Source organism: Mercurialis annua, linkage group LG5, assembly GCF_937616625.2.
Source record: "Mercurialis annua linkage group LG5, ddMerAnnu1.2, whole genome shotgun sequence".
Classification (NCBI taxonomy): domain Eukaryota; kingdom Viridiplantae; phylum Streptophyta; class Magnoliopsida; order Malpighiales; family Euphorbiaceae; genus Mercurialis; species Mercurialis annua.
This window is the reverse complement of record NC_065574.1, coordinates 21611977-21626033: the sequence shown is the minus strand read 5'-3', so window position 1 is coordinate 21626033 and position 14057 is coordinate 21611977. Positions and strand designations below refer to the sequence as shown.

The 14057-nt window shown below is 30.5% G+C and overlaps 1 protein-coding gene and 1 long non-coding RNA gene across 2 annotated transcripts; one reads left to right on the top strand and one right to left on the bottom strand.

Moving 5' to 3' along the window:
* Window positions 1–1737: 1737 nt before the first annotated feature.
* Window positions 1738–5407, bottom strand: LOC126679864 (uncharacterized). Its single transcript, XR_007641001.2, has 5 exons — window positions 5062–5407; window positions 4891–4968; window positions 3948–4039; window positions 3604–3838; window positions 1738–2061 (listed from the first exon to the last, which is right to left on the bottom strand). It is a non-coding gene; the product is annotated as an uncharacterized LOC126679864 (long non-coding RNA).
* A 5068-nt stretch (window positions 5408–10475) lies between these two features.
* On the top strand, window positions 10476–11701 carry LOC126681702 (probable protein phosphatase 2C 30). The gene is made up of 3 exons (XM_050377256.2): window positions 10476–10692; window positions 11182–11386; window positions 11459–11701. The coding sequence occupies exons 1-3, from the start codon at window positions 10476–10478 to the stop codon at window positions 11616–11618; spliced, it is 582 nt and encodes a 193-aa protein (XP_050233213.1). The 3' UTR covers window positions 11619–11701.
* Window positions 11702–14057: the final 2356 nt, after the last annotated feature.

The following is a 14057-nucleotide window of genomic DNA, read 5'->3' as shown; positions in this document are numbered from 1 at the left end:
TTCTCCAAGATCTTATCAAACATATTATCCTCATAAAAAAATTCATTTTGCTGAAAGTCATGTGATTGTTGTGGTTCATTGCCAATATTAGCGTTGAAGTCCCATTGGTTTTTATGTGGGTGATGACTTGAATTGAAATTCAAGTTTTCATTGAAGTTCTCCCAATTGTTCTTCCAACCAAAGTTCGGATGGTTAACTACAAAAAATTTGGCTTGTTGTGACAAAAAAATATGTGACAAACTATATTTTGTCATAATAAATAGGTTAATTGTGACAAAAAAATATTTTGTCACAATGGGAGTTCAATGAAATGGTATTGTAACAAATACATATTGTGTCAACCATTTTTGTCACTATAAAAATTAGTTATGTTTGTTGTGACTAACTATTTTGACAAAAAAACAATTTTGTCGCCGTAATTTAAAATATTTTTATTATGACAAAATAAATTTTATTATAATATTTGAAAAAGCGGTGACAAATTTTATTTTGCAGCAACTATATTTTGTCACTAGAAAAATTAATTATGTTTATTGTGACAAAGTATTTTTCCAAAAAAACACATTTTGTTATTGTATATTAGAAATAAAGTTATGATGATAAGATGAATTTTATCATAATTTGTAAAAATGTTGTGACAAATTTATTTTTGCATCAATTAAGTGAAATTAAATGATATTGTAATATATTAATATTGTGTCAAATTTATTCGTTACTGCAAAAAAAATTAAATATGTTTTTGTGACAAAGTATTTTACCAAAACAAATGTTTTGTTCCCGTGTTTTAAAAATACAGTTATAATGACAAAATATGAATCTTATGTCAATCTTATGTCAATCTTATGAAACACAAAATAGAGAAATAAAAACAAATTGCAGAAAATATATGATAAAAAAAAAACTCGAAAAACAATCTTTCCACTACAGTTTATTGTGTCAATTTTATTTGTCACTATAAAAAATTAAATATGTTTTTGTGACAAAGTGATTTGTCAAAGTAAATGCTTTGTCCCCGTATATTAAAAATTACAATTATAATGATAAAAGAAATTCTATCATAATGTTTAAATGCAGTGTTGACAAATTTTATTTTGCAGCAATTAGTTAAAATTATATGATATTGTGATAATTAAATATTGTGTCAAATATTTTTGTCATTATAAAAATTAATTATGTTTATTGTGATAAAGTGTTTTGACAAAAAACGTTTTGTCACTTTATATTAAAAATACAGTTATTACGATAAAATAAATTTTATCATAATATGTAAAAATATTGTGACAACTTTATTTTTACAGCAATTAAGTGAAGTTAAATGATATTATGATAAATAAATATTATGTCACTATGCAATTGGAAACAAAATTAATGATAACAAAATTAAATGGATCATGAAATTGTATTTTATTGTGATAAAAAGGGTATGTGTCAATTAATATTAAAATATCCAAATTAGGTTAACTTCTTATTTTATCAAAACACTCTTCATTCTTTAAAATAAAAATCAAGATAGGGCAAAACATTTTTTGCTAAATATTGACACCACACTATCACATCAACTCCTTTGTTGTACTTTTGCTGCCGCCGCACTTTCGTCGTTGATGTGTTTGTTACTGCTTATTTTATCACGTACATAATTCCTCGAGTATATAGCCTTATCTTGATTTTTAAGTAAGTGTGCTTCAGTCCTGAAGAGCTCAATTGGCCAAAGAGAATTATATTCATTGAATTGCCTTACTGGAAAACATTAAAATTATCGTCATAATTTAGAAAGAGAACATAAAATTAAGGATGTTCGATACTAAAAAAATTAGAAAATAAAGAAAAATTACTAAAGAACATAATTTTGTTGCTACAGACAAATTGAGTTAAAGAACTAAGGTTATCGCCTGATCAGTTTGTCATATGATTTCACATACAAACTGTGAATCGCATCATTCCATGGAAACCAGCTGAATCAAGATTGTCCAAGGCCCTCACAGTAGAGAGAAGTAATCCCAGTCTACGAGCACAAAACATGTGAATATTGACCGCCCTTCCTTCTCTTACTCTAACTTCCACCTGCAAATACCATTTGAGCATAGCAAACTTAATAAGTGGGCAGTGGGTGTATATTTTAATCTCATATGTTTCAAATTTCACATGACAAAATAACTAATTATTTAATTTGCAAGCCTCATGACACAGAAACAATATTTAAATTTTGAATTTAATTGCCAATTTTAAAAGACAGCTTTAACTCCTGAACAAGCATATGTAATTTATGATAATAACAATCTGCAGTGGTAAAGATAATTTAGAAAATATTTGCAGCGTAACATATAAGATAAAAGGAACGTAAAGTTACTAAACGACACTAGAAATGTATAACTATCTAAATACAACTATTACAATCACAGAAGTGCCAATTGCCAAAAGGTTCCCAATTGTAATATACTATACAGAATGCAGGACATCACAACTCAAAAAACCATAACTCAAGGATGAGACTTTAAGCTTTTAAATTGTTAATTAACACTCAAGAGAGCCTATGCAGTTAGTCCAAGCAAACGAGAGGTCACGCTTAACAGATATTGCAAGTATTACGTCACTGACTAGTAGTCATTTGAAAAATGGTATGTTCATCAATTGATCAAATAAAATTTCAAGAAGAATAATTGCATTTTGATTTATGAGTAGTAGCAGCAGTCCATCAATTCTAGAAGAGTGGAGAATCTTTAATTAATTTCCATCTCTCTCCCTTTACCTTTGTCCTCTATAAGAATTTATTTGATTCAGTTAATTTTACTACTTAAAAAGCGCAACTAACGATAGGAAAGAACGCTTTAAACAATGCAAAATTCAAATCAACTCAATTTTATATGAGCAATAGCTTATGCATACTAATTGGAGCTGATCATGTAATTTTATAAGTTAAATAGCTTCATTTAAATTGCACAAATAATCATAGAAAGTCACTGTTTAGCCTAATTGTGTACATGAAACAAGGTGATTGAAAAGCTGCCAAGTAAAATCCACAAGTGCAACCATAATTTAACAAAGTAGAGTCATTGTTTATAAGTACTAATTATAATTGACTAGATAGAATTACGAGCATAGCGAATCATGGTATTGGCAAGAATCTTCTGAATTATCATCGTTAGTGAAGGTGGCGTTGCAGCCGATTTGCTAGAGATTTTGATTCACAAGAAAATAATAGAAGACTTAATGTCCAATGCATTATGCAATAATATTTAAAACCGCTAATTTGAGTTTCTATGAATCTAGATTTTCTGCACCATGTTCAAAATTTCACCAGAGAGATTGATTATGCAAAAAATACTCCAAAGTAAAGGCAAAATTCACACTTCTAAAATTAGACCAGTACATACTGATTTGAATAATAAGAAGTTATTGATGATAACTAAATATCCCATAAACAAGGACGAATGTTATTGATGATAATGATAAGAGAGCAGCAATATAATAATTAATGAACACATAAAACAATCCTAATTATTTATGAAATATGGTATAGTTTCTAAGTTTATGGGATACTTTGATGTTGTTTGAATTCAGGTTAAGCCAGTCATTACTCGCTATAACACAAAAATAAAGACATACTCTTCTATGGAAATTGAACCTCTGGATGTAGGAGATGAGAGGAAATGACTGTTCATATTAGGGAAAGCAGATACTATCTTAAGGAAATGGTAGGCAGCCCCATGCATTGAGCTTCACCACCCAGTTTTAAATATACTTGTTCCTGAAATATCGTTGCGTCATTTGAACTCCTCAATTTTGTTTCTACACCTAACTGTATCTTCTCCACAATTATTTCCTGATTCAGAAGGCTTACCTGCATATAAGTACATGAATTCTTTATTGTTAATAAAGAGATACATATACTTCTGGAGAGAAAGTTCAAGGGGATAAAAAGGAGAAGTTACACAATAACCATTTCGTACCAAGTTCATTCCTGTGCAAGCTTAATTAGCAATAAGAGCATCAGTCGAATGAGTATTAAGCTGCTTCACTGTATTGCTATATATCTAAGCTTCTGAAAAATGTAATCAAGATCAGACTTAATGGACTTCAAGATGCGCGTATTTCTTGCAAAATCATGCAATCTTCCCAATGTGAAAACCATAAATTTCAAATCAAAATCACAAATTTCAAAATCACAAATTGTATGGTCCACTACCATTTCTTTGTATGACCTCATTCACCTTAACAAATAATGCAGCAGATTATGCATAACTAGAACACTTTATAAGGCAAAATTTGAGAACCATAGAATACAAATTTAGCCCCCGCCGGGAGGCCCTTATAATGGGCTATTAGCTCGGTGATAGAACGATAATAGTAAAGATTGTTCAAATCAAAAAAAATTATTTCATATAATTAACAACTACCAATGATAATCCTCTCCCCCCCCCCCCCCCCAAACCATCTTATTAGCGATTAAATACATGGAGAGGCAGAAGGAGAAGCATTTTCAAATGATTGTTGAGTAAGAACTGACTAACAATTCAGGAAATCAGTCAACATTGAATTAAATAACTAAAATGGGGAGGAAACAACTAGCTAGTAGATATATCGTTCAATCCACTATTTAAATCAACCTTGTATATAATGGAGGCAGTACATAATCGGAAATGTGACTATATAATCAAACAAGAAACTTTAGAAGAAAACAAATAATCCTAGGCTCTTGTTTTTTTGATTAATTCTGTCCTAATTAAAGTTATTGTAATGTGCCAATATCATCAACTTGAAATGAATGTAAACAAGCAGAGCATCTATTGCTTTAACTAGACCATTTACCCAAGTCAGCTTGTATCAAGAACAGTAATTGGTAAATTCAAGACACATGGAAAAAAAAAGAGAATAATGGAAAAGAAAACCTACCAGGGGTAATTGCAGCCCATTTTAATGTATCAAAACCGAAAAATCTGAACTGCAAGCTATTACAAAAATCTCATTCCTCTTCAATAAAAGATAAAGAAATAGAGTATCAGAACCAAAATTTGAGCACATTCCCATTTCATAAATACTTCAATTGAAATGACAAATATTCACCTATTCATTCTCAGTTGAAATAACAATTTCGCATCATGTTCGATCTCAGTTGTGTGGTCGAAATTAAACAAAAAAAACTGAGATGCGATAAGAAATTGACGCAGCAAAGTTTTATGATGGGCAAAAGTGATAGACGGCGGTGTTCGATCAACCATGATAGAAATACGACGAATGATTGTTGAGCCATGGCATGAAAATGATGATTTAGATGATGACAGAGATTGAGAGGTGATGGAGAAAATGAGAGGAGATGAGAGGAATCTGTTGAATGAGAGAATTAGGTTAAAAAAGTTAATAGATGAATGAAAGGAGATGAGATGGAGTGAAAAATTACAGTTGGAGCCAATTGTTTAGACCTGAAAAAAAAAAGAGCGCAATTTCTCCCGCTGTTTTTGTTTTCCATTTACAATCTGGTATAATTATTTTAAGGAAAGGAGAAATTTGCACACCTTTTTTTTTGCGATTTTTTTTAAATAGAATTAAATTTGGATCCATACATGCATACGTATCCGCCAGGCCGGAATAAAAAATCACATAATTCTTAAAAAAACTAAAGTTTGGTAAAAGGATGGATTTAAAAAAGGATAGGATTTGAGTCTCGATTTGTGTGTCGAGATGCTTACATATCTGTCATGCCGGAATCAAAATCCACGTAATTTGTAAAAGAACTAAAATCACAAAAGAAAATATTTTAAAAAATTTGTATTTGAATCTCGGTTTATGTGCTGAGACGTCTACGTATATGTCAGGCCGGAATCAAATTATCGGACCATAAGCTTGTCACCCGGACTAATTTCTCTGGAGATCATCATCAGACGTTTCAGTCCCTTATCACTTTTTACCTGTCCGGAAAATAGAAGTCTACACCCACGTAGTTCGTTAAAGAACTTAAATAGTAAAAAATGGATTTGAGTCTCGCCCGAGATACCTATCGCACATAATTCGCAAAAGAACTAGGGAAATTTAGAGATTTACCTAAAATAATAAATATAATAGAATTTTTTACCTTAACACGAAAAAATTAGCACAATTACATTACAAATATTCTGTTTTAAATTTCTGCTCTTTGTGTTACTTTAATTACTATTTTACTCTTACTATATAAAGCACAAGTTTCTCACTATTTGTTTTAGATGTAGTTATCATGTCAGTATACAATTGTTTGTAATCTAGATTACACATGCTTTGATTGTCATATGATAATGTCAGTATACAATTGTTTCTAAGATTACAATTTTTTTGGTGTTACTGTATTATCATTAAGCTCTAATTGTTAGTTCATCAGTGATCATTGGTTTCATCGGCTTACCATCGGTTTACTATCAGTTTACTATCAGTATTATAAACATGTACTATCAGTCTACTATTGGCTTACTAAAGATTTACTATTGGTTTTCTATCAGTATTATAAACATGTGCGAAATTAGTTTTCTATCTCCAATGATTCGCCCAGTTCAGAATATAATCCATGCAATGTTTTTACTGTTTTGATATAAACTTGTCATGTATGTCATTAATTGAGCATGATCATAAAAATATTATTTTTACTTAAGATATAATAAAATAAAATAAAAGTAAAGTAAATTAAATTTTTGAAAGAGATTGATAAAAATCTAAAATCTTTTGAAAAATATATTATAATGTAATATACATTTGCATGTTTAGCGTTAATAAACAAGTATGCAAATATGGGCTGGTCTGGATATTTTACAAGGCATTCCTAACTAAGTTAGGTGGTGACTCCACATATTTCAAACTTTCCCAAAATAGAAGTCTGCCATAACTCTGGGTGAGCGAGCCTCCGACCCCGCTCCGCTCACATATATTAACATTTTTTTAAGTTGTTCGACACATTTTATTTTTTTATTTTTTTGAAGCAAGTATCATTTCAGCTAGAAAATTAATAGGAAATGCACTTAATAAAGAAATAATTATTTTTATCAATAGTAATAAAAAGAATACAATTTTAATAATGATTATGCGAATAAAATCAAATTCAGTTGAATAAATTTAAATATTACAAAATTTCAAATCATACTAATTAAAAACATTAAAAAAACTATAAGAATGAATGAAAGTGGTAAAATTTCTTATTTGCTTCAAATGTAGTTTATCATAATTTATTTTATCTCTCATTTATAATACAGAGTCGTTAATTGATGTTAGTTTTACTTCCACATCAATATATTTTTCATTTAGTTATATAAATTCTCAAGATGTGAATAATGTATTAATTCATGATTGGATAGAAATATGAATAGCGCGTTAAATATATGTTTTTTACAAAGCATTAGGTGAGTTTGTAATTTTTTTGCAATTTTTACCGTGCCGTCGACCTACAAAAAGGAACCCTAAAACCCTAAACCCTAATAAAGCCTGAACCCTAAACTTTAACCCCTAAACAAACACAGAAAATACAATTTTAATAGTGATTGTGTGAGTAAAATCAAACTCATTTGAATAAATTTAGATACTACAAAATTCCAAATCTTACTAATTAAAAACATTAGAAAATTCATAAAAATGGACGAGTGGGAAAAATATTTATTTGTTCCAAATATAGTTTCTCTAACAAATTGTTTTGGATAAATCAAAATCTGATTATGTTCGTGGACTCGGATATGGAACCAAACGGTATGTGACGGCTTAAATTGTATTTTAAAATTTATTACACTTTTATTTTTCTTTATAATTTTAAAATTATTCACTTAAATCACTACGATCAGTCTTTTAAAGGCCAATTTTTTTGCAAAAAGACTACTATTCAATCGCAATAAGGCTATCTATCGCGGTTAAAAAATAATCGCAATAAGGCTACTAATTGTTACTAGATATTATTCGGTCGAGAAATATTAAACTAAATTTAACAATTAGGTCCGGTTTTATTTCCTTTTTTAAATGAAAAATAACATAGGTTACAAAAATAAGGCACTTAAGCGGGAAATGAAAATAGATTGGCGCCTCTGACCTAAAAAAATTTTGAAATCATTTTCTCTTTGCTTTTTCAGCCGCTCTTTGCTCTCCAAAATCGCCCATATCTCCCCATTTTCTAAAAATTGAAAGAAACAAATATTGAAACCAGTTTGTTGCATTGTAAAAATTTATAGAAATTGATTCAATTGAAACGAAAAGGGTCGATTTAGTTTGGTATAATGAAAATAAAAAACTTAAGGTATGTATATTATGTTTGCTCTTATGGGTTTCTTTTGCAATTTATTTTTGATATCTCTGGGTTCAAATTGGTTCGATTCATAGAACCTAAAAGTAAAGAAATGAAATTTTTCGTAGTTATTGTGTTGATTTTTTGTTGTTATAAATGATGATCAAATTATATTCTTAAATTACGAGATTCTTATAAGAATTCGAGGATCGGTAGGGTCTAGGGATTCATGCTCATTTTTTAATTTAGCTTTTATATGCATAAAACAAGACTATAAGTCGATAACTCTATGAAGAAGTTAAGATATGAAGTATTTTTCAGTTATATCACGACCCATTTCATGAATCGCGACCGGCGCTAGGGTATGGGTAATGTAGTACCAAAACCCGTAACTAGCCTTTCAATTAACATATAAACACATAAACCTGCAGAAAAACCAATGCTCGGGGGCAACCGAGACTCCAACCTAAATCTAGTAGTTATAATATTCAACAGTTAAAATAACATGCTTATCCAATTCCGAATTTAATATAGATTTGTCATAAACCAATGTAAATAATATAACATGCCAAAGCAATATAACTAGTCAGACCAATCCGACAAACAACTGTACTAATAATAAAGACGTCTAGTCAACTACTGCGGTCTAAGAATAAAATAGTTTGATAGTTCTACTAAAATAAATGGAACCTCCGAGGAAAAGTAAATGCGGAGATCACCAGACTCTCTCAAATCATAACCCTGGGAAAAATTGGAAAACAACGGGGTTAGATATACTGAGATGAGTTTATACCACTATCTACATTTATTAAGGGGAAAACCTTTAAAACCGTTTAAAACATTTAATATCGATATTACGAATAATAGTTGGAACCCTAATCCACAATTCTAAATAATAAACATAATCCAATAGGTCTGGTCCCGAGAGCTGAGCTACACCGAGTTACTCTACTTGGTCCCGAGAGCTATGCTCACACCGAGTTACCACGTTACCATAATTACCTTTCTCAGATCATTACCGGTGCGCACGCAGTCCTAATGATGCCCATTAGGTAGCATGTTCCAACTAGAAGCCATAATATAAAAACAGTTCGAAATATACGTACAGTATATATATTTAATATTAAAATAACAATTTACTTAATAAAGCGGTAAATAGTAAGTACAAACTCACTGCTTGATAATCCACGTGAAATACCGGCAAGCAACTAATCCTGGTTCGCTTCTGGAGCACGAACAATAGACGGGTCTAAACAAATAAAATAATTATTAAAAACAGACCCTAACTCTAGAGAGTACTAGACACCACATAGGACTAGCACAGATAACACGTCGGAATAAAACAAACCAAATTAACACAAAGTACCCGATAGGTAATAAATCCCAATTAATACAAGTCTATTGAGTTCTCGCTTAAAAATCCAATTTATAAATATTATTTAATAATTTATAAATAATAATTAATTTCCAAATAGTGGGTTAGCCGAGTTATCATTAACTACCAAGCTAACCTCACTTGTCGGTTGACCCAAGTCTAACCCGACTCAAAACGTTTATCAAATATAAACCCGAGTTTATATTTATAAAATATTTCCATAAAATAATAAACCATTTTAAAAGCGGAACTCAATAACTTCAATTCCAAGTAACCCAAGTTACACCCCAAAAATCTAACACATTTAAGTTTATAAAAGTTTAGGGACTAAATTGTACTTTAGCCATTTAGGGACTAAACTGTACTTTTGCCAATTAGGGACTAAATTGTACTTTAACTAATTTGACATCCAAAATCAATTTAATTGCTTCTGTTTACAATTTAAAACTAAATATAAAGTTATTAACCAAAAACTTAATTAAATAAGTTTTAAATATGTTTAGGGGCTAAATTGTAAATTAGCCACTAAGTTGTTCGAAGATAAATTATAATTACCCGAGTAATAATATTAACCAAATTTTGTAAAACACTTATTATTTACAATTTACCAATTTATAATCAAAGCGGGAATTGAAAGTTATTATTATTAAAACAAAATCAATTATCAAAAACCTTAAGTATTAACTTGTTTTAAACAAAGAAATTGAGGAACCACCCTAGCACATCAACCATCTTCAAGCTCTAACCTTACTGATTAACCCGCCTACCCCAAATTTGAATCACAACACCATTTATCCTTAATGCTTAAATACCAAACTTAACTAAATAAAACCTAATGCTAAAGATATCAATGAAATCAACAGAGATGGAATTTAAATCATGAACACCCGAAAACAAAGAAAACCGAATAACAAAAATGGAGGAGGACAACGATCATCGAAGCAATTTTCGTACCAATTCAATCTAAGCAGTTATTCACAACTAACAACAACTAATCTCTCAATAATCATTCATCCCATAGCATTAAACAAGGGAAAAGAAACGGCAGCAACTTATCCAAGAAAGAACAGTAAAGGCAAAACTAAAAACGGAAACCGTACGGCGATTGGAAACGAGGTCGATCACGTACCGTTCAACGAAAACGAGGTGGGGGATCGAAGATACGTGAGTCTACAATCTCTGGGATCGAACGGTTCTGATTTCGATCAAGAAACGGAAGAGAACGATCATAAATACGTAATGCCGTTCAAAGACAAAATCTGAAATCAAATGGAATAAGAAGCTTACCGGACAGCGATCTTTGGAGGATGATAACAGCTTCGATACTTCTTTTTGATTTAAAAATATAAATGGTTGAACCACAACATCAACCCATCACGAACCAACTCGAACCAGACCGTTAACTTCGATTTTTCTTAAAAACGATCGGAAAATCGTCGGAAGTTATTAAGAAAATAAATTAAAATTTTACGGGATATTACAAGTTAATGTGTTATCTTGTTTTCTATTATGTGTAAAATTGTGTTATTTTATTGTTACTAGATTCTTTTGAAGAAGTTTGATCAGAATTCTTTGTTACCGTAAGATGGTTATGTGGATTGTTGTCGCGGTGTATGGAGAATACAAGGATCTCTTGCAATAACTAGACGAATTGGGGATCGGCATTTAAAACAATTTGTTATTACGGAACAAGAAACTAAAGTATTGAGGATTGATACAGATTGTGAGTTCTTCATCTTAGCATCTGATGGCCTTTGGGATAAGGTAAATTTTCAAATTTTTATAGCAGAGTAGTTTTTGCTTGTTTAGTGAAGCTCGAATTCTGAACTGATATTTTTTTCTTTGTTGATCCTACATGTTAGTAATCAGGAGGCAATCGATCCTGTTCGTGCATCATGCGTCGGAGTTGACCAGCCAGAACCATCTAATGCTTGTAAAAAGCTGGTTGAGCTAGCAATTAAAAGGTGCTCAATGGATGATATAAGTGTTAAGATTATTCAATCAGGTCGTTTTAGATCATAATCTACCTTTTAGCATAGAAGAATATATGGATGGAGATGATGCATGATAATTGCTTTTCCTGCAAACAGTTTCTTTAAAAGAAACCGATTGGAGCGCTCGTCTGAAGTTCTACCACTGAGATTTAATTTAGCTATCGGCAGTAGAGAGATTGGTTGCGGTCAGATGATAAATTTATAGGACCGATGCGTTTTATGTCACTTCAATTGTATATAAAGTTAAAGCAGAGCCATATTAGAGCTTTGTATTTTTTCACAATATAAAGTACATTTTTCTGCCCATTTGTTTTCATTTCCCCCACTATGTCTGCTGTTACATTCATGCCAAGTGATATCTGGTTTTGTTGCTGCATTGCGTAATCACTGCATTTGGTGGTTTAATTGTATGTGATATGCAACGCGTCGGCTTCACATACGCTCTCACATCCCTATTTCAGGTATAATGAAAATCATTGACTGGAGATCAAAACCTAATTAATGGGCTCGAGCCAGCAAACACAGAGATGAGAAGATGGAATCAAAGAGCCTAAAAGCTAAGCATTTAATTTCTTTTATGTTCATTTATGAATTATTACTTTCTATATTCTTGACCATCTCCTAATTTTTGAATTTAATTGCTATATATTCATCAGTCGGACTAGTAAATAGGGAAGTAGAGGGCTTTCAGAGAAAGAAGAGAATGAGAAAGAAAATCAAACAGAAACTTGGTGAGCTAAGTTTTTTTTCCTCATGTTATTGTTCATTATTTGTTTTCATGTGGGATGTTGGTTGTGATTTTGAATGATGGGTATTCCTAATTTGGCATGTTTGATGTTTGTAATTTGAACTCTTTGTTGTTTGATCTTGTGATCAAGAATGGGTATAGACCCAGATTTTTACAGAAAAGAAGCTTTAATTGTTCATTTTAAAACTATGCAAATAATTTTATAAGAATTGAAGGCATTGACATAAACTAATTGGAATACTTACTGTATGTATGCATTTTGTTTACTTTTGTTTAATCACTTTTCTATTGGGAGCTTTAAAGGTTCACGAACACTTAAAACAAGTTACCTTGAATGTTTCCCAAAGAAACATCTCAATGAGTATTTAAAGAGAAAGATAGAATATATGTATGATACCCATTTGGTTCCATAGAATCTGAATTCAGTTTTAAGGTAATTTTTCAATTTTTCATTTTAACTTATGTACTCCGCTCTTATGATAAACTGAAATTTTACTCTGCTTTACTTAGATTAAGTTAATAAAATTAGCAAATGCATGATATTTTAGAGACTTGTTTGTCAATCAATTTGGAATTTGTTTTTATAGCTGAACTGATTTTTTTGGCTTTAATGAGATGACATTTTCAGGATTGTTTTTAGGCGTTTGAAGCAGTAGTATTGTGGTTAATATCATGCAATGTCCTTTCTTTAACATGCATTGAATTTATTATTGTCCCATAAAACATTGACTTGTTGATCTTAGACTAAAGCATGCATATAATATTTAACATATTTATTAATTTTCTTATTTTTCAAGTCTGGAATAGTTTGAGTAACTCATTCCTAGGCTTGAAATTAGCTATATTCTTCTATTGCATGCACAATTGTATAATTTTTTTTATTTCAAGTGCAAAAGGATTTAAATGATACTTTAAGATGTAATAGCTCATGAGGCTCGGATGTTTTTCAAATAGGTTACCCCAAGTGTTAGTATATAGGTCTATCCATCCATTTAAATATTAATCTTCTGATTTTTATATTTATTTTTTCCTTGTTTAATATATGTTATGTTTTATCTAATAACCTTGAGCACGGGTCTTTTCTTATTAAATGATTCTTGTTCCACTAACAAGTAACCACACTTGATCCCAAGACTTATAGTTCCAGCTAACTTTGGAGTGAACCTTAATTGAAATTTGCATCTTTCTTCCTAGAATAAGTGCTGTGTTAGTTTTAATGGTAGAATTTGAATTGCGCCTTCCTCTATAGCATGATGTTTGTTTCCTCCTTTCTTCTTATTTATAAATAACCATAAAAAAAATAACCATAAATTATTAATAAGTAACCATAAATTGCCTTAAAATCAACCATTTGTCCACTTTAAACTCTTTATTTTGCTTTTAATATGAGATACAAAGACTTTTTATTTTGCATTTTCCTTCTACATATCTAAAAAAGTGGTGATATTTGGATTAAGTTGAAGAAAAACAGATTATAACTCGAGGATATTGTTTAAACTCGTCGAATATGTGCTCTTTTATCGAGTTATTACGAGTTCAGTAGAACATATATACGATGAAATATATAAACTCGTCGAGTTTCTGGACTACCTCGAGTAACAAACAAATGTTTTGCAACAAGATTTTCAGAATATATCTCAAACTGATATGATTTGCCAAGATTTTGGCAAATCAAATCAGAAAAAGTGAAAAATGAATTTAGTAGGAGGGAAACAATAT

Bases quoted from the DNA above. Each gene is read 5' to 3' on its own strand.
- LOC126681702 (XM_050377256.2), top strand. From the start codon at position 10,476: ATGAACACCCGAAAACAAAGAAAACCGAATAACAAAAATGGAGGAGGA. The intron at 10,693-11,181 runs GTACGGCGATTG...TGTTACCGTAAG, and splicing joins CAAAACTAAAAACGGAAACC to ATGGTTATGTGGATTGTTGT. The intron at 11,387-11,458 runs GTAGTTTTTGCT...CCTACATGTTAG, and splicing joins TTTCAAATTTTTATAGCAGA to TAATCAGGAGGCAATCGATC.